This window comes from Capra hircus, chromosome 4 (assembly GCF_001704415.2).
Source record: "Capra hircus breed San Clemente chromosome 4, ASM170441v1, whole genome shotgun sequence".
Lineage (NCBI taxonomy): Eukaryota > Metazoa > Chordata > Mammalia > Artiodactyla > Bovidae > Capra > Capra hircus.
In genome coordinates, this window is record NC_030811.1 from 53942384 (window position 1) to 53962490 (window position 20107).

A 20107-nucleotide genomic window follows, 5' to 3' on the forward strand; every position below is an offset into this window, starting at 1 on the left:
GGACTGAGGAGTCTGGTGGGGTCCATGGGGTCGTAAAGAGTTGGACATGACTGCGTGACTTCACTTCACTTATCAGAAAAAAACAGTGCTATTTTGTTTAAAAATAAAAAGATAGCTTCACAGGTTGGAAAAAGGATGTAATATAAAAATCTGAATTATTGGAAAAAAATACATATTTACACAGTTGTGTTCCAGTTATTAAATAAGGTCTTTACTTGGTTATTATTTCATATAAGCATTTCCATATTTTGACATAGTCTGTGTATCTGTCTTTTCAAGTTATAATGTAATATTTCATCTCTTTATATACTGTTTGCTTCTTTAGTACAAAGATTGTTCCTCAGTTTGGTTAACAATTTTTTCTTGACCTAAATATCTCTACAAGAAACATTTTGTAGATTTTTTTTTCTTTTGAAAGTATTTCATCAATATATACTCATATTTTTAATTACTGAGTTGAAATATAGTGTCTTTTTTACAAAACAAATGGTTTTTCTGGAATCACCACATAGCTTGGACCTTTTCCCTTTATTCTTTTTTTCCCCCTTTAATTTTATTAGTAATACTGGCAAGAATACTGAAGTGGATAGCCATTCCCTTCTCCAGGGGATCTTGCTAACCCAGGAGTCAAACCCCGGTTTCCTGCATTACAGGCAAATTCTTTACCATCTGAGCCGCCAGGGAAGCCCCCTAGAAGAAAGTGTCTCTGTTCTAATTTGGCTGAGTTTAGTCATTTATAAGGTGTTATGATTGTCCCTTAGACAGAATCAGCTATTTCGCTTGCATGTTGAATAGCCTTTTGTGTTACCGTGAAGAGCAGCAGAGTCTCAGGATGTGTTGTCTTCCCAAGTTTTCCCTGTCTTCCTGGACCACAGCTTGTGGCTTCTAGTCAGTTAATTGCTAGGCAAACAAATGGGAGTAGTCAGTGATTTGAGACCTGAGAATAGGAACACCTCCCAGGGAGAAGTGGAGGAGAGTGAGAAAAGTGTTGAATGTGGCACCTATAGAAAAGCTGTTTGAAAACCAAAGAGCTGTCAGTGAATATTTCCTGTTGCTGGTGGGGAGCAGGAAGTTTGAGTAAGCTTAGGGTGCATAAAGAGCCATTCCTGGTTTCTGAACTCCAGCCTGGATTCAGGCCTGCTCCCAAACTCAGGAAGATACCTGTCTTGGAAGCAGGAGGGTGGGTGGGGTGAGAGATTTGGCTTGATTTAACAGTTCTATTTTTTAATCAGTGTTAAAAGAAGTTGGTAATTGTGAACCCTTTCTTCCAAGCCTCAGAATAAGATCATCTGTGCAGTCTATTTATGACCAAGTAATTGGACTTTTTTCCTTTTAAAAAATTTTAGGCAAATGGAGTTAAACAGTTGTGAAAATGGATCTTTAAATATGGAAATAAATGATGATGAAGAAATCCTAGTGAGAAACAAGAGCTCCTTATGTTTGAAACCTGCAGAGACAGATTGCAGCGTATCAAGTGAAGAAAATACAGATGATAATACAACAGGTAAAAACAAAAAAGATGTGAAGGAAACTATTGACTAAAAGGATCATGGGGGTTTGATTCATTATCCATGATGTGATCCTTGATAGGGATTGACCTCAAGACAGTGTGCCAGGTAGCTCCTGAGGCAGATGTTGGTTAGATAACACAGGTCACATGACACATTCTGCCATCCTGTCTGACCCTCATCTTGAAAAAGCAGAACGAAGAGGGATTTTCCCACTCATTGTTCTTAGCTGTGATGTTCATGGGCTTCAGTGAGCTGTAGCTGTCTGACTTTTTTTACAGAGTGTGAGTGTTAGAGCCTTCTCAGAATTTCAGTCCTTTGAACATAGACTATGATGTGAAACTTAAGGGTCTGCAACATTATGGCAATTCAATTTTCCATGCTCCGGATTTCTGATGAGGCCTGAGGATGACAGAATTCACCAGCCACCATCAGATTTTCACCTGGCCTTTTCTGTGTTCATCAAACCAAATTTCAAATTTAAGTAATAACCTGTAGTTGAAAATGCTGCCCTTTTGGATTTACTAATTTCATTGTCTCTAATCACTAAAACCAACTTCAGATCAGTCCATGACAGCCGTCTTAGAGCTTTTAATTGTATCATAGTAAGTATTAAATAGTTTGCAAATACAATTTTTTAGAAAGTTTTCTCCTTATCTACTCTGGTGAGTAGGGGGAAGAAAAGATGCATCTTTATAGCTGTTAATCTGCACCCAGCAATCCATACATCACCGAAGTCTTATCCCTTGAGTAAATAATAAAGACAGGAGAATTTCAGTTAAGACAGTACTCTTGTTTATCTGACCCAGTAATTTTCTTCTAGGAATCTGTCCTCAGGGAATAGTCGATCTGAGGACAGGTATCTGTGGACAGGGATGACCTTTATGACGTTACAGTCACTTCTCATCATTCGTGGTAGTTGTGTTCTGTACCATTACTGCAGACCCTGAACTAGCAAATATTAAACCGTTGCTCCTAGGGGAAACATGGTTAGGTTCTTGAAAGCTTCCCAGGTGACACTGGTGGGAAAGAACCCATCTGCCAGTGCAGGAGACGTAAGAGGCACGGGCTTGATTCCTGGGTCAGGAAGATCCCCTGCAGGAGGACATGGCAACCCTCTCCAGTTTTCTTGCCTGGAGAATCCCATAGACAAAGGAGCCTGGGGGGCTACAGTCTATAGTATCGCAAAGAGTTGGACATGAAAAGACTCAGCACACACGCACATGTATAAAATAGATAACTAAAAAAGCTCTACTGTATAGCACAAGGAATCTACTCAGTACTCTGTAATGGGCTATGCTGCTGCTAAGTCACTTCAGTCGTGTCCGACTCTGTGTGACCCCATAGATGGCAGCCCACCAGGCTCCCCCGTCCCTGGGATTCTCCAGGCAAAAACGCTGGAGTGGGTTGCCATTTCCTTCTCCAGTGCATGAAAGTGAAAAGTGAAAGTGAAGTCACTCAGTCGTGTCCGACTCTTGGCGACCCCATAGACTGCAGCCTACCAGGCTCCTCCATCCATGGGATTTTCCAGGCAAGAGTACTGGAGTGGGGTGCCATTGCCTATATGGGAAAAGAATCTTAAAAAGAATGGATATATGTATATATAACTGATTCACTTTGCTTGTATGCCTGAAACTAACACAACATTGTAAATCAACTATACTCCAATAAAAATTTAAAAAAGAAAAGAAAAAAATATCCCTCCTTCCAAAGGGGGAAAAAAGGCTGTGTTTATATTGTTGACTCATTGACATTGAACCCACAGCATAGTGCTATAACTCATGCCTGAACAAAGCTTATCTTATATAAGCTTACATATTAAATAACATGTGTTTTTTCCATAAGGCACATCACAGCCTTCTTATGCTTAGAACACTAGAAAGCACTATCCTTGGAGGGCCTTTTAAACAGCAGAATCAACAATGAAATGCACACAAATGCAAAAAAACATGGCACTAAATAAACACATTTGTGTACCGTATGAAAGGTTAAACAAGAAGGCAGTATCACCTTGTTTAGCCTCAGTTGGGAACAAGTGTGTGAGGTAACTCAATTTTTTTGTTACCACTCTGCACATATCTAGAATGACTGCAAGAATGCCATAAGCATTGATTTTAGTATTACAAATAAACTTCAACAGGCAAGCAAATCTGCAAAGATAGAAAACACTAATAATGAGGCTCAACTCTATTTATAATACTAAAATTTTAGAAACCACCTAAATGCCCTCCACATAAGCATGATGCAATATTATATGATCGTTAAAATCATGTTTTGAATTGTACTGAGTGATAATGAAAATATTTATATCAGTGAAAAGAAGCTGGGTGACAATCTACATATATTTAAACCCAATTTTGTGTGTGATATGTAATATTTCACTCATTGATTTTTCTTTGTTTACACTTTCCTGTGTTAGAAATGTTCAACAATGAATATGTGTATACATTAATCTTTGTAATAAATAAAGGTTACTAATAGGTATCTTCTGCTATACAGTCCAAGGTGAGATGATGAAGGAAGATGGAGAGGAAAGCCTTGGAAATCATGACAGCGACTTGGCACAGCCTGAACTGCACTCCACAAGCAGCTCTCCAGAATCCCATTGGGAGGACCAAGAAGTCATCCCAACTTTCTTTAGTACCATGAACACCAGGTATTCTCTGCTCTTTCAAATCACTGACACTTGCATACCAGTCTTCCTCCAGAATAGAGATTGTGGTGTACCATGTGTCTGCTTTATTGTTCACCTTGTCTGAAGCAGTGGATAAGAAGGAATTGGATTGCAAGAATATATGCTGTCAATAAGTTTTAGCTTGCTTTGGTGAATTATCTTTGGAAAGTGATTTTATTAGACCATGTTGTAATAGGAAAACAACCACTGGGTCATGTTTGTGAATAAGGCTAAATGATTTGTTCTCAGAGGGGCAGCTGTTTTCATGACTACCTCTGAACTACAGAGCATGCTAATGTTGTATTTTTAATCTTTCCTCCTTTGTGTCACTAAATTGTTTAGCTTTAGTGACATTGAACTTCTGGAAGACAGTGGCATTCCCACAGAAGCATTCTTAGCATCATGTTATGCTGTGGTTCCAGTATTAGGTAAGATTGCTAGATTTGCCTTAAATTCATTAGTCTCTAGAATCTGTTTCAATAAAGTTATTTTGTAGTAGAAATACACTGAACTATGTATTACCCAGTTAGATGACCCTTCTTACCTACCTCTTCATATCACCAGCCACATACAGTTAAAACTGTGTGACCTTAAGCATTATCACATATTTTCATTTCATTTCTAATTATGATTAATAATGATCCCAGAGGTGTGTAATGAAAAAAAGGAATTCTGCTTTCTAGAAATCATATTTAAGAGCAAAAGTGAAAGTATTAGTCGTTGAGGAACAGATCTTCAAATCCACTAGTAGTATGAAAATGGACATGAATTTGAACAAACTCTGGGAGATAGTGGAGGACAGAGGAGCCTAGCACGCTACAGTCCACGGGGTCCCAAAGGGTCAGACACAGCTTAGCAAGTGAACAACAACAACAACACTATGAAAAAGCATTTTACCACCTAAAACGTTTTCAGATTAAAAAACATTACATATATAACTTTAAGTTTAAATTCCATTGACTTTTTATAGAGCCAGTAATACCAGGAATTGCTAATGTGTTAAAGTTTGCTGTAGAATCCATTTAATTATGTATCTCTTTTTTAAGTCAAGGTTTATTTTGCATAGAACTTAACTGTTATAATTTAATGAATTTTGACAAACGCGTCTACTGGTGTAATCCACTCCTCTATCAAGACAGAATATGCTTTCATTATCCCAGAATGTCCCCTGTTCCAGTCAGTCCCCAAACTGTCACCGAGCCCAAGGCAACCGCACTGCTTTCTGTCACTGTAGATTAGTTTTGTATGTTTTAAGATTTCCAATAAATGGAATCATGTTATGTACTCTTGCGTTACACTCTCAATGTAAAGGTTTCCTCTTTGTTGTTACGTTTATTAGGAACTCATTCCTTTTTATTGCTGAATAGTATTCTATTAAGGCAGTATACCCCAATTTGTTTATTCAGTCTTCTACTGACAGACATTTGGATAATTTCTTATTTGAGGCTTTGTTGTTGTTGTTTAGTCTCTTAAGTCATATCCGACTCTTCTATGACCCCAGGGACTGTGGCCTGCCAAGCTCCTCTGGCCATGGAATTTCCCAGGCAGCAAAACTGGAGTGGGTTGCCATTTCCTTCTCCAGGGGATCTTTCTGATCCAGGGATCCAACCCATGTTTTCTGCATTGACAGGTGAATTCTTAACCACTGAGCCACCAGAGGAGACCCTGTTTGGGGCTATTATAAGTGAAATTGCTCTTGATATTTTTGTGTCTGTGGGCACGTTTTCATTTTTCTTAATAACTTACAGTGAATTGCTGATTTTTAGGGTTTATACCTCTAATTTCGTAGAGTGGTTGTACTGTTGTACACTTCTAACAGTAATGTATGAGTATTCTGGTTGCTTCACATCCTCACTAGCACTTGATGGTGTCAGTATTTTTGGTTTTAGCCATTCCTGTGAGTGTTCAGTGGCATCTTGTTGCTTTAATTTTTATTTCCCCGATGACTAATGATGTTGAGCACTTTTTCATATGTCAACCATTACTGTCTCTTCCTTCTTGAAGTCTGTTCATATCTTTAATTTATTTTTAAAACTTGGTTAGTTTGCTTTTTATTATTGAGTTGAAAGAGTTCTTTGTGTGTTCTGATTAATGTTTAATTGTAGACATTCTCATTATGAATATTTCCCCCCAGACTATGGCTTGCTTGCTTCTTTTTTTAATGATGCCTTTTGAAGAGTGGAGTTTTAAATTTTCATTAAATTGATTTATTTTATTTCTTTTATAGTTAGTACTTGCAGTATCCTAAGAAATCTTTGCTTATCCCCAGAGTCATGAAAATACTCTTCTGTGTTGTCTTCTACACTCTTTATTTTTTACGTTTACTTCTACGATCCATCTTGAAATTAGTTTTCTATGTTGTGTGAGGTAAGGGTTGAGATTCCTTTTTTCTTTTCCTTTACCTTGTTGTTCAAGAACCATTTTTTTGTTGTTGTAAAAGCATCTTTTCCCTTTTACGTTACTTAGCAGTTTTTTGAAAATCAGTTGATCCCATAAGTGTGGATCTGTTTCTGGACTCTCTTCTGTTTCAGTAATCTGTTTTTCGTTACCCTAGAATTATAGTATCTTAATTACTGTGCCTCAGTTGTAAGGCTTGAAATCAGACAATGTAAATCATCTTCTTCAAGATTATGGGCAATTCTAGGTCCTTTGAATGTCCATATGAATTTTAGCTTTTCAATTTCTATTAAAAAGTCTGTTGGGATTCAGTTGAATCTGTAACCAGTTACTAGGAAATTGATATCTCAAACAACATTGAGTCTCTATGAATGTGTCTTCTATGAATGTGCTGTATCTCTCCATTTACTTAGGTCTTTATTTTCACAGCAAGGTTTTGTATAGTGTAACGGTCTTACACGTCTTTTGGAGCCACCCAGCTAGCTCAGTCAGTAGGGCATGAGACTCTTACACATCTTTTGTTATGAATAGATTTTAAAATTTTATGTTTCTTTATGCTATCAGGAGAAGTATATCATTTTCTAATTGTTCATTAATAGTGTACAGATACAGTTGACTTGTATATTGAGTAGTTTTTTATAATCATGAATGAGTTAGTTTTACAAAATGTATTTTCTGTTTTTTGAAATTATCATTTTTTCCTATACTTAATGTAATAAATTACATTGTTTGGATGAATAAGCCTGCTATCTTGCTGTTTCTACCATCTTGGAGACTTATTTTGTATTTGTCTCATATATTTTTGTTTGTGTACTCCTTTGTTGATTTCTAGCCAGTTAGTTTTTTTTTTTCATATTCGATTTTACTTCCTTTTAGCTTTTTAGCTACCTTTGTTCCTGCCTTTCTTTTGGATGAGTCAAGTATTTTAGAATTTTGTTACATTTTGTCTTTTTAGCTATACTCTTTGTGTGTTTTTTTCTTTTAATTTGCTCATCCAACAAAAATATTTAAGCTACTATATATAATTTAAAATTTTCTAGCAGGCATATTAAATCTGTAAAGCAAAACAGATAAAGCTAATTTTAACAATGTATTTTATCTAACTTGGTATATACAATGTATCATCTGAACTTGGACTCAGTATAAAAGAATCATTAATGAGCCTTTTTTTTGATACTAGGTCTTTGAAGTCTGGTACATTTATACTTACTGCACATTTCAGTTTGGAATAGGTACATTGATTGCCAGGTGTTCAATAGCCACATATCTACCAGCTACCATATTGGACAGTGCAGCCCTAAGGATTACAATATACATTCTCAATTTAAGATTATCCTCACGTGCCCATAAGGCCTCATTATAGTTACTCACTTAAGAGCAGTGTAGTAGAAAAAAGTCATGACAGTGTCCCAGAAATCTTTGAAGCTTATGTTTCAAAGAAAATGATTTAAAAGCAAAAAATGAAAGTTGGGGGTGTTATCCATTAAGTTTATTTTCCACTTGAAAAAATCGCTTTTTCAATGATGTTCTCAATTTTTTCTTCTAGACAAACTTGGCCCTACGGTGTTTGCTCCTGTTAAGATGGATCTAGTTGGAAATATTAAAGTGAGTATACTAGCTTGTCTCTGAAGACTTTATTTGGAGGGAGTAGTTGCATGAAATCATATTAAAAAACAAATGGTTGTTGAGTTTATACTCAGGATAAAAAGCATAGGCCAGCTGTAAGAGCCTTTCTCATAGGAAAAAAAAAAAAACTTTAAAAACAGTACCTTAAAATCCTCAAACTAACTATTTAAATCTGGCTTAAACCCAATAAGAATTCTCAAACAAAACGGATTACTTGGAAAACATAAAGAAGAAGGTAATAGAGGCTTAATTTATTTTAATTTCTTAGAGGCCTACTTAACAAACTTATGTAAACAGACTTGCTTGATAGCTTTAGCACTTTTAACTTATGTCTCTGCTTTTCCTGCAGAAAGTAAACCAGAAGTATATCACCAACAAAGAAGAGTTTACCACACTCCAGAAGATTGTGCTACACGAAGTGGAGGCCGATGTAGCCCAGGTTAGGAACTCAGCTACGGAAGCCCTCCTGTGGCTGAAGAGGTGAGGTGGCTGGGGTGGGGCAGCAGGTGAAATCTAGTCAAGTTGAAATGTTACCTGCAATAAAATTGTTAGGTGAAGGAGGCTACTTCTAAGTGAAGGCTGTAACTCAGTTGTACAAAAGGCCTGGTGAATAGAACGCCAACTTTTTGTTTTTTCCTCTATCTTGATAGTGATGAAACATTGTTCATATTAATAGAATATATAAGATAGCAATCATAAAGGACAGTAAAGCTGATTCATTTGTCTTTAAGTCAGTGGATCACAATCTGTAGCAGCATCAGAATCACCTGGAGAGCTTATTGAAAAAAACAGAGATTGCCCCACCCAAATCCCACAGTTTCTGATTCAGCAAGTCTGGAGTGGGGCCCTGAAATTTGCATTACTGGCTAGTTTCCAGGTGATTCTGAAGCTGCTGGTCTTGGGACCACATTTTGAAAACCACTGTTTATATATTTCAGCTAAGAATGATCTAGAGCAAGCTAAAAGGAAATCACAGGGAAGAAACATAGAAAGGACAGCCATGTGACTTGATCTGTTTATTGCTGTGCCCAAGATACTGTTGAAAAAGAAGCTTAGGTCTGCCATTTTTTCGTACCCATTCAATATAAGTGAACTTTGGAAATAATATTTCCTCCTCTTTTTTGTTTTAGAGGTCTCAAATTTTTGAAAGGATTTTTGACTGAAGTGAAAAATGGAGAAAAGGACATCCAGACAGCCCTGAGTAAGTGTTCTTTACATTTTGATTGATTAATTGAAGCAGATGTGAAATGGAGACCCCTGGAGGAAGAGACAGGGTATGCTTTTCAAGATTTGATTTCATTTCTTTTCTATTTCATTATTATTGTTTCTTATGTGCTTTGTTAAAAAAGAACCTTTGAGATAGTGACCTGCTAATTTACATCTAATTTATTAAAAATCAGTTTATTTTAAAGAAGAGCTAAATTAATAGAGAACTATCTTTTAATAGGAAAACCTAATATTTTAAAGAAGTCAGTTCTTCTTAAATAAATCCTTATGTTTCATGAGCCCGACATAATTTTCCCAGGCTTCCCTGCCTGGAAACTTGCTGATGTGCCATGAAACAATATAAAGCTGATATTTCTGTAACATTGTATAAAAAATTTAGATAACTTAATCCTAACATCAGTCTGTTTTTGCAGGTCAGGTTATAGAAATTCTGAAAGATTAAAAGACTTGCTAAGACCACAAAGGATCTGGAGCAGGGTCAATTTGGGGTTGCTGTCTCCAGGGTCTTCATTTTTCCCACAAAAGGTCTTCTCCACCATCCCTGAGCTACCTGCATTTTGGGGCTTCTCATTTATCCTTGAATTTCAAAGACAGTATCAATTATATTGCCACTGTGTATCCTGATTTTAGTACTAAAAGTATATTCACCATGACAATTAGGACCTCCTAACCAGTATCTATCAAATTTTATGACTTTGTGGAGTGATTAAGATCATGGATTTTCTGGATAGTGTTGTGCCCTTAGGCAATTTACTTAACTTTTCTGTGCCTCAAGTTTCCTCATCTATAAAATAGGAATGATGATTTGATTTCCCTAATAAGATTATTGTAAAGATTAAGTAGATTTCAGTTCAGTTCAGTTCAGTTCATTTGCTCAGTCGTGTCTGACTCTTTACAACCCATGAATCGCAGCATGCCAGGCCTCCCTGTCCATCACCAAATCCCGGAGTTCACTCAGACTCAAGTGAGTCCATCAAGTCATTGATGCCATCCAGCCATCTCATCCTCTGTCATCCCCTTCTCCTCCTACCCCCAATCCCTCCCAGCATCAGAGTCTTTTCCAATGAGTCAACTCTTCGCATGAGGTGGCCAAAGTACTGGAGTTTCAGCTTCAACATCAGTCCTTCCAAAGAAATGCCAGGGCTGATCTTCTTCAGAATGGACTGAATGATTGGATCTCCTTGCAGTCCAAGGGACTCTCAAGAGTCTTCTCCAACGCCACAGTTCAAAAGCATCAATTCTTCGGCGCTCAGCCTTCTTCACAGTCCAACTCTCACATCCATACATGACCGCTGGAAAAACCATAGCCTTGACTAGATGGACCTTTGTTGGCAAAGTAATGTCTCTGCTTTTGAATATGCTATCTAGGTTGGTCATAACTTTCCTTCCAAGGACTAAGTGTCTTTTAATTTCATGGCTGCAGTCACCATCTGCAGTGATTTTGGAGCCCAAAAAAATAAAGTCTGACACTGTTTCCACTGTTTGCCCATCTATTTCCCATGAAGTGATGGGACCAGATGCCATGATCTTCGTTTTTTGAATGCTGAGCTTTAAGCCAACTTTTTCACTCTCCACTTTCACTTCATCAAGAGGCTTTTTAGTTCCTCTTCACTTTCTGCCATAAGGGTGGTGTCATTTGTATATCTGAGGTTATTGATATTTCTCCCAGCAATCTTGATTCCAGCTTGTGCTTCTTCCATCCCAGCGTTTCTCATGATGTACTCTGCATATAAGTTAAATAAGCAGGGTGACAATATACAGCCTCGACGTACTCCTTTTCCTATTTGGAACCAGTCTGTTGTTCCATGTCCAGTTCTAACTGTTGCTTCCTGACCTGCATATAAGTTTCTCAAGAGGCAGGTTAGGTGGTCTGGTATTCCCCTCCCTTTCAGAATTTTCCACAGTTTATTGTGATCCACGCAGTCAGAGGCTTTGGCATAGTCAATAAAGCAGAAATAGATGTTTTTCTGGAACTCTCTTGCTTTTTCCATGATCCAGCAGATGTTGGCAATTTGATCTCTGTTTCCTCTGCCTTTTCTAAAACCAGATTGAACATCAGGGAGTTCACGGTTCAAGTATTGCTGAAGCCTGGCTTGGAGAATTTTGAGCATTACTTTACTGGCGTGTGGGATGAGTGCAATTGTGCGGTAGTTTGAGCATTCTTTGGCATTGCCTTTCTCTGGGATTAGAATGAAAACTGCCCTTTTCCAGTCCTGTGGCCACTGCTGAGTTTTCCAAATTTGCTGGCATATTGAGTGCAGCACTTTCACTGCATCATCTTTCAGGATTTGAAATAGCTCCACTGGAATTCCATCACCTCCACTAGCTTTGTTCGTAGTGATGCTTTCTAAGGCCCACTTGACTTCACATTCCAGGATGTCTGGCTCTAGGTGAGTGAGCATACCATCGTGATTATCTTGGTCGTGAAGCTCTTTTTTGTACAGTTCTTCCGTGTATTCTTGCCACCTCTTCTTAATATCTTCTGCTTCTGTTAGGTCCATACCATTTCTGTCCTTTATCAAGCCCATCTTTGCATGAAATGTTCCCTTGGTAACTCTAATTTTCTTGAGGAGATCTCTAGTCTCTCCCATTCTGTTATTTTCCTCTATTTCTTTGCATTGATCGCTGAGGAAGGCTTTCTTATCTCTTCTTGCTATTCTTTGGAACTCTGCATTCAGATGCTTGTATCTTTCCTTTTCTCCTTTGCTTTTCGCCTCTCTTCTTTCCACAGCTATTTGTAAGGCCTCCCCAGACAGCCATTTTGCTTTTTTGCATTTCTTTTCCATGGGGATGGTCTTGATCCCTGTCTCTTGTATAGTGTCACAAACCTCAGTCCGTAGTTCATCTGGCACTCTATTTCTAAGTAGGTTTATGCATGGGAAAAGACCAGAAATTTGGCATATAGTAAGTACTTGAAAGTGAAAGTGAAGTCACTCAGTCCTGTCCAACTCTTTGCGACCCCGTGGACTGTAACCTACCAGGCTCCTCCATCCATGGGATTTTCTAGACAAGAGTACTGGAGTGGGCTGCCATTTTCTTCTCCAGGGGATCTTCCCAACCCAGGGATCGAGCCTGGGTCTCCAGCATTGCAGACAGGCACTTTACCATCTGAGCCACCAGGGAAGCCCAGTAAACACTTACAGAGGTTAACTCTATTGCTGTTTATATTCTCATCATCAAGACATATGTGCAGTTAATAACCTACCAGAAAATGGGGCTTATTTGTCCCAAATCAGAAATGGAAAGTTTACAAAGCTCAGTTGCTAAGCCCGAAATTTCCCTCCAGACTGACTTAGTATGGAAATTTCACACTGGAAGGAAGATGCCACCACCTGCACCTGCAAGAAGATGCAGATGATAACAGGATTTATCACTGGGTTCCTGGTGGTGCACTCTGCTTGTCACAGGAGGCTACTGCTTTGTGATTGTCACACTGCTGTGTGAGGGGAAGTGTGGGATGCTGATCTCATTACCCCTCTGCTGGAGCTAGGATAGAGGAGAACCCGGCTGCTTACCTTGGAGATCGAGAGGAAGTTGAAGATATACCATTTCTGCCTTGCCCCAGTCCTATTTTTCCCCTGTCTTTTACTTTATTTGGAGACTGGGCCCAGAGATGTTGACTTTGCGAGGAGAGAGGAGACTTGAAGGGTAAATGTTGCTTCAAAGCCGAAATAATCACAGCCAGTCTCAGTTTTTCCTTCTTTCTCTTCCCTGCTGGACTACTTTTAGTGCAAAGGAAAGGGGGACTGTAAACTTGAGATTTTCATCCTGATGCTTAGGATTATTTCAGAGGTTTTCATGATTTAAATCATCTTTGCTTACTGGGATTCCTAGTTTCCTGCTGCTGTTCAATGTGGAGGGAGAAAGCTCCCCTAACCACCCCCTCCCCTCTGAACACAGATACAACAAGCTTTGTACAAACAAATAGAGCTTTATAAGAAATGTTACACATTAACTACTCAGAATCAATAGGCTCCTTGATGCATATTTCTTCTAGACTAATGGCTTCTTTTTTTTTCATTTTGAAATAATAGCCTTTATAAGTAGAACTTTTGTCTAAAATAAGGTGGTTTGGGTCATGTAGGGTAAATTGTGGGTATGTATAATTTATATGACATATATAAGCAAATTAGCTTACATTTTTTCATTCTAAAATTGAATTTGAGTTATTGTAATAACAGCTACCGTTTATAGAGCACTCAGTGTTGGCATGACACAAGGTTCTCCATAAACATCTTATTTAATCTGAGTACTCCCCTTTTACAGTGATAAACTAAACTTTAGAGAAGATAAGTACTTTCCCTAGGGTTTCAGATCCAGATCAGTGGATCTCAGAGTGGTCCAAGGACAGCAGCATCTGAAAACTTATTAGAATTGCAGACTACTGGGTCCCACCTTACACCTGCTGACTCAGAAACTCCTGAGATGGGACCCAACAGTGCATGTGATCCCAAGTCATTTAAGTGATTCTAATCCATGCTACAATTTGAAACCCATTCATCCAGAGCTAGAATGGTGAAGCTCACATGTGGCTAGGTTACATTTGGTTATTTGCGAATTTTGACTGCCTCTAAATGATTATTAATTAAGCAGGAATAAAAGTACTGAAATTAGTTACCCATAGTATCAGTTAATTTTGCCTCCTTTTCGTGATAATGGACTGGTTATCCAATGCCTGAACATTTTTCCTAACCTAGGAACAGCAGGACAATTAGTGGGGATAAATTAAGGGTAAACCTTGATGACACTCCCAAATTTGAAATCCATTGCTTAAGACAGGTTTTGAGGTAAATGCTCATAAAACTTGCATAGTCTTAATGGCTTTTGATATGTAAAAGTTGGAAATGACAAAATGAAAGTAGTGACATCTATCAACTTTCTGGAAAATGCATGTATAGTCATTGTATTGCTGCAGTTCTGTGACCTAGAATGAGTTTTCAACATCTAGAAGGAGGCCATCAGCTTTACACTGCCTCCTTTTGCATTTGAGCCATCTCTTAGATCCCCCATAATGATGATCAGAGTGGAATGTTTTGGGTGGTCTCATGGCAAGAGCTGTTCTGAACTCCAGTGTCCTCTGATATTCTCTAGAGATCATTCTAAGGAGAGAGTTGGGTACACAAAGCAAATGTGTTTAATGATCCACCTTGTAGCTGAGCCCCTCCATTCACAGATGCCACAGCAAAAAGGGGCTTCAGAAAGCATCCTTGTAAGTGAAAGGAAGAAAAGCTGCTCTGCCATTTCATGCACCATTGTACTAAATGTTATATGCTCTGCAGTACTCCCTCAGCAGGATAGTGTATTGCCACATCCCTCACCTCCGAATGATTTCATAAATGTCAGATAAACATTAACCTAACCAAGATCTCTAGCACAGAATAGGAAAAAAAAATAAAGGATACTCAGTTATACAGTTAATATAAAAGGCTTTCACAAATAAGGAGAGCTGTATGAGAGAGAGAAAATCAGACCTTGTAATTAGATATTTGACATCAAATCATAACTTGATCTAACTGTTCTGAAAGTATGGGACGTGTGAATGAAGTCATGCCCTCTTCAGAACTATTCACAGCATATGCCCTAATGGCGGAACTGGCTTACAGTACAAGTTTTCACCTCCATGGTGCCTGAAGGTAACAGAGGAAATCTCTGGGTACTTGTTTCATCTCTGTCAACAGGTTATTGAGTTAGCTTTTCTCCACACTATTCATTTTGCCTGAAACTTAGTCAACATAAAGAATTTGGGGGGGTTTCCCAGTAGTAGGTCGTACGGTGTGTGTGTTCAATTGTGTTCAACTCCTTGCAACCTTGTGGCCTGTAGCCGGCCAGGCTTCTCTGTCCCTGGGATTTTCCAGGTGAGAATACTGGAGCAGGTTGCCATTTCCTACTTTAAGATGTCTTTCCATCCCAGGGATCAAACCATGACTCCTGCGTCTTCTGCTTGGCAAGCGGATTCTTTACTGCTGTGCCACCTGGAAAGCCCATTTAATTATATCAAATATTTATCATTTCGCCAAATATATAAACACAATTCCACCTACTACCTCATGACCCCATTACTTCCAGAGAAGATCTTCATCCAGAATTTGTAGTTTATTATTATATAATAAATGTTTTTATACATTTACTATATATTTACGTGTCCATAAACAGTATCTATAATATATTGCATCTTTTAAACTCATATACATGGTGTCACATTATACACACTATTCCCTTTTTCACTCGGTATATTCAGATTTATTTACTGCTTATTCACTTTCAAACCTTTCTTCGTTCATGATTCTTGTCTGAGGACTTCCTGATTTAGCTCATTTGCAGAACTGAGATAATTCGTGTTTCCTGAGCTCAGTGAATGATTGATTCCACGCTTCCTGCCTTTACTTGTCTGCTTCTCAAGCTCTCTCTTAAAACTTGGATTTGTATTTCTCCTTTGTCCAATCCAAAGTAACTTTGTAAGTCCTTAGTAGTTATAGATTTACAATAAACACTCTCATGCATTCTGTTTCTGGACAGAATAGCTGTCCATCAGCAGTAATGGAAAGGTTGGTGGTACTCAGATACTGTAATAGGTTGAGGCATCATTTCTAAATACTTTGTAGAAACGTTTTGACTAACCATTAAAAAAAAATCACATCAGCGTTATTTCCATAAATAGAATAAGTTTCCGATTTTTTTCAAGATATTGCTGGGAAAAGGCACATTTTTCATTTTCACTATTTTGTTTTATCACAAAGAATAAACATCAGTTTTGTCAGAATGCTTTAATGTAACAGGAGTGCCCTAAGTTCTAATTGCTTTTAGTTTTGTGACCTTGGGCAGGTTACTGTCTCTCTGAGTCTTCTGTTTTTTTTTCATCCATAAAAAGAAAAGAATTGGGCAAGGTGATTGTCAGTGCTTCCTACTCAGAAATTTTGATTCGGTTTCTAAGGAACTGACACATTTAAAAGAACTGGAAGAAGGGAATCATTTATGTCTTTCAGAGGCCAAAAATACTTCCAGATTATAGAACATGCATTATGATAATGAATGGGTAGTTCAGTGAAGATTAATGTATTTCATTTTCTAATCTTCTCTAGGTAACCAAAATAGGTCAGGCTTATGGACATCATCCTAATTTAATGCATCCTCACGTGGCAGGGTTATGTGCAGCCCTAGAAGTCACCTAAGGACTTTGGTCAAGTCTTTATCTTTTATGAGTTTTATTTGTTGGTCTTCAATTGCAGAAGTGGTCTTCCTAGGCCTGTTTCAGGACCCAGCCAAAATTCTCTGCTTCCCTCTTCTCGTGTTAGACTGCCTGGCAGGTGTTTTGCCCAGTGGAACTCTTCTCTTGGCAAGATGCAGGCACAGCAAAGGACAGCTGCCTCTAGAAGGACCAGGTGGGGTACAGAGATAGTGCGGCTGTAGAAGCTGTCTCTTCTTTAGACGAGGCTGCCCCTCTTACTTGGATTCAACACATCCTTGTTTCCTTACTTTCCCATAGAAGGGGGCATGAAGAAAGGTTTCTGGACCTTTTTGAGTATTTACCTTCACTGGCAAAGGGTAGGAAAAGTATAAAGTCCCTGAGGTTGGAGAAGTCCTGGATCCAGAGCCCTTGTAAACAGGCAGTTTGGGTGCCAGGTGAGCTCTGGAGCTGAAGGCTCAAAGGCCAGGACAGGAGGCACCTGTGTTTGCTACATACTGTAAAGAAATGTGGGTTTCTTTTTACTTCCTCACCACAATTCCAAATTAGAATGATTGTGACTATTAGTAGAAGAAAGTAATACTATCTGTATAGGAAAGAAGACTTAAAAGAATATACCTCTAGAATGCCCTATGTGGTTATCTCTGGGAGGCATGATTATATATCTCTTTAGTCCTTCCCTTTTTACATTTTCCATATTTTTAACAATGAACACATTATTTTTGAAATCAGGAAAAAAAGCAGTAATTTTTATACTTTTTTAAACTACTACTATGCCTCAGATGGGAAGTTCAGAACCCTTGATATGGCATTAAAAGGTCCTCCCAGTTTGGTCCCATCCCCAGTATCTGCAGCCCTAGTGAATGGTTCTCCCTTCCTGCCGCCAATTCCATGTAGCTTCCTCCATCTGCAACTCCAGCCACCACCCTCCTCTCTGCCCTAGCCAGCCTTTGAGAGTCCTCTGGAGAATTCTCTCTGTCCATATGCTCCCAGGCTGGATTCACCTCTCTCCTTTCCTGTATTACTAGATACAGATGTCTGTTACAGCAGTTGGCAATTTACATAATAATGATTTGTTAAACGCTGGTTCTCTTAAAAGCCCATGAACTTCCTGAGGATAGGGGACTGAGTTTAAATCACCCAGAGATCCATGCTGCCTTGCACAGTAAAGGGCATGCGATAGGCTCACACTAAATTCTTATTGATGGAGCAGCTGTTGCATTGTGACTGTCCATGAGCAGATTGTAATGGCACTGAATTTCATCTGCTATTTTTTAATGGTATTTAATACCTTACATGGATGAGAATCACAAGAAATACAGTTTTCCCACTATACCTCTGTGACTCACCTCTGGATGTTTTCCATGGACCTGTACACTATTTTACCAGCCCAGATGGCTCTGTAGATGGTTGGAAAGTTGACTGTATTGCTGATTTACCCCAGTGGCTGTGCCTAGTATTTCCTGCCCATCTGCACCTGTACGCTTTGTGTACTAACAGCCTTTTCTTTACTAAGGTCTTGTGTACCATCTAAAATGTCTCTGATAACATCTGTCCCCTTAGAGAATCAGATAGGGTTTAAGTGTGACTTACATTGAAGTCTTGTATCTTTGACATTGCCCTATCCTACTCAGACTCTTCTAAAAAAAAAAAAATTTCATTTACTCTTGATTTCTCCTTTAGGCTCTCTCTAAGAGCTCTTTCTACACTTGAATTAACTGATTTCTGCTTTAGCTTTGCAATACTGGATGCTGGCATTTCAACCCATTCCTAAAACTTTAGATAGCCAGGGAGATCTGCTGTTAGAATTCAAATGTACAGTCGTATTTCATACAAAATATAATGTATTTTATGCAGTCTTGAATTGTGTAAAATTGTAGTAAGGTATGCCAGAAGTTCCCTTTTGAATGAATGAAAAGGGAACATAAAGATGGGCACAATAAAGGACAGAAATGGTATGGACATAAGAGAAGCAGAAGATATTATGAAAAGGTGGCAAGAATACACGGAAGAACTGTACAAAAAAGACCTTAATGACCCAGATAACCACGATGGTGTGGTCACTCACCTGGAGCCAGACAAACTGGAGTCCGAAGTCAAGTGGGCCCTAGGAAGCATCAAAGCTAGTGGAGGTGATAAATTCCACTTGAGCTATTTCAAGTCCTAAAGATGATAACTGTGAAAGTGCTGCACTCAGTATGTCAGCAAATTTGGAAAGATCAGCAGTGGCCACAGGACTGGAAAAGGTCAATTTTCATTCCAATCCCAAAGAAAGGCAATGCCAAAGAATGCTCAAACTACCACACAATTGCACTCATCTCACAGGCCAGTAAAGTGATGCCCAAAATTCTCCAACCCAGGCTTCAACAGTACGTGAACTGAGAACTTCCAGATGTTCAAGCTGGTTTTAGAAAAGGCAGAGGAACCAGAGCTCAAATTGCCAACATCTGTAGTATCATCGGAAAAGCAAGAGAGTTCCAGAAATACATCTGCTTCTACTTTATTGACTACACTAAAGCTTTTGACTGTGTGGATCACAACAAACTGTGGAAAATTCAAGAGATGGGAATACCAGACCATCTGACCTGTCTCCTGAGATATCTGTATGCAGGTCAAGAAGCAACAGTTAGATCCAGACATAGAACAACAGACCGGTTACAGATTGAGAAAGGAATACGTCAAGGCTGTCACCCTGCTTATTTAACTTATATGCAGAGTACATCATGTGAAACACTAGGTTGGATGAAGCACAAGCTGGAATCAAGATTACTGGGAGAAATATCAATAACCTCAAATATACAGATGACACCACCCTTATGGCAGAAAGCGAAGAGGAACTGAAGAACCTCTTGATGAAAGTGAAAGAGGAGAGTGAAAAAGTTGGCTTAAAGCTCAACATTCAAAAACGAAAATCATGGCATCCGATCCCATCACTTCAGAGCAAATAGATGGGGAAACAGTGGAAACAGTTCAGTTCAGTTCAGTGGTTCTGTCATGCCCAACTCTTTGCGACCACATTAACTGCAGCACGCCAGGCCTCCCTGCCCATCACCAACTCCTGGAGTTTACCCAAACTCATGTCCATTGACTTGGTGATGCCATCCAGCCATCTCATCCTCTTTCTTCCCCTTCATCTCCTGCCCTCAATCTTTCCCAGCATCAGGGGCTTTTCCAATGAGTCAGCTCTTCACATCAGGTGGCCAAAGTATTGGAGTTTCAGCTTCAACATCAGTCCTTCCAATGAACACCCAGGACTGATTTCCTTTAGGATGGACTGATTGGATCTCCTTGCAGTCCAAGGGACTCTCAAGAGTCTTCTCCAACACCACAGTTCAAAAGCATCAATTCTTCGGTGCTCAGCTTTCTTTACAGTCCAACTCTCACATCCATACATGATTACTGGAAAAACCATAGCCTTGACTAGACGAACCTTTGTTGACAAATGTCTCTGCTTTTTAATATGCTGTCTAGATTGGTCATAACTTTGCTTCC

General features: G+C 38.8%; 1 protein-coding gene across 1 annotated transcript in view; it reads left to right on the forward strand.

Moving 5' to 3' along the window:
* PLEKHA8 (pleckstrin homology domain containing A8) overlaps positions 1–20107 on the forward strand; it is a 69385-nt gene that overhangs the window by 35298 nt on the left and 13980 nt on the right. Inside the window, exons 7-12 of the mRNA XM_005679257.3 lie at positions 1347–1504; positions 4008–4164; positions 4525–4610; positions 8126–8184; positions 8555–8685; positions 9336–9406. Of these exons, the coding sequence (XP_005679314.1) occupies positions 1347–1504; positions 4008–4164; positions 4525–4610; positions 8126–8184; positions 8555–8685; positions 9336–9406 (662 nt within the window). The remainder of the gene's footprint in view (positions 1–1346; positions 1505–4007; positions 4165–4524; positions 4611–8125; positions 8185–8554; positions 8686–9335; positions 9407–20107) is intronic.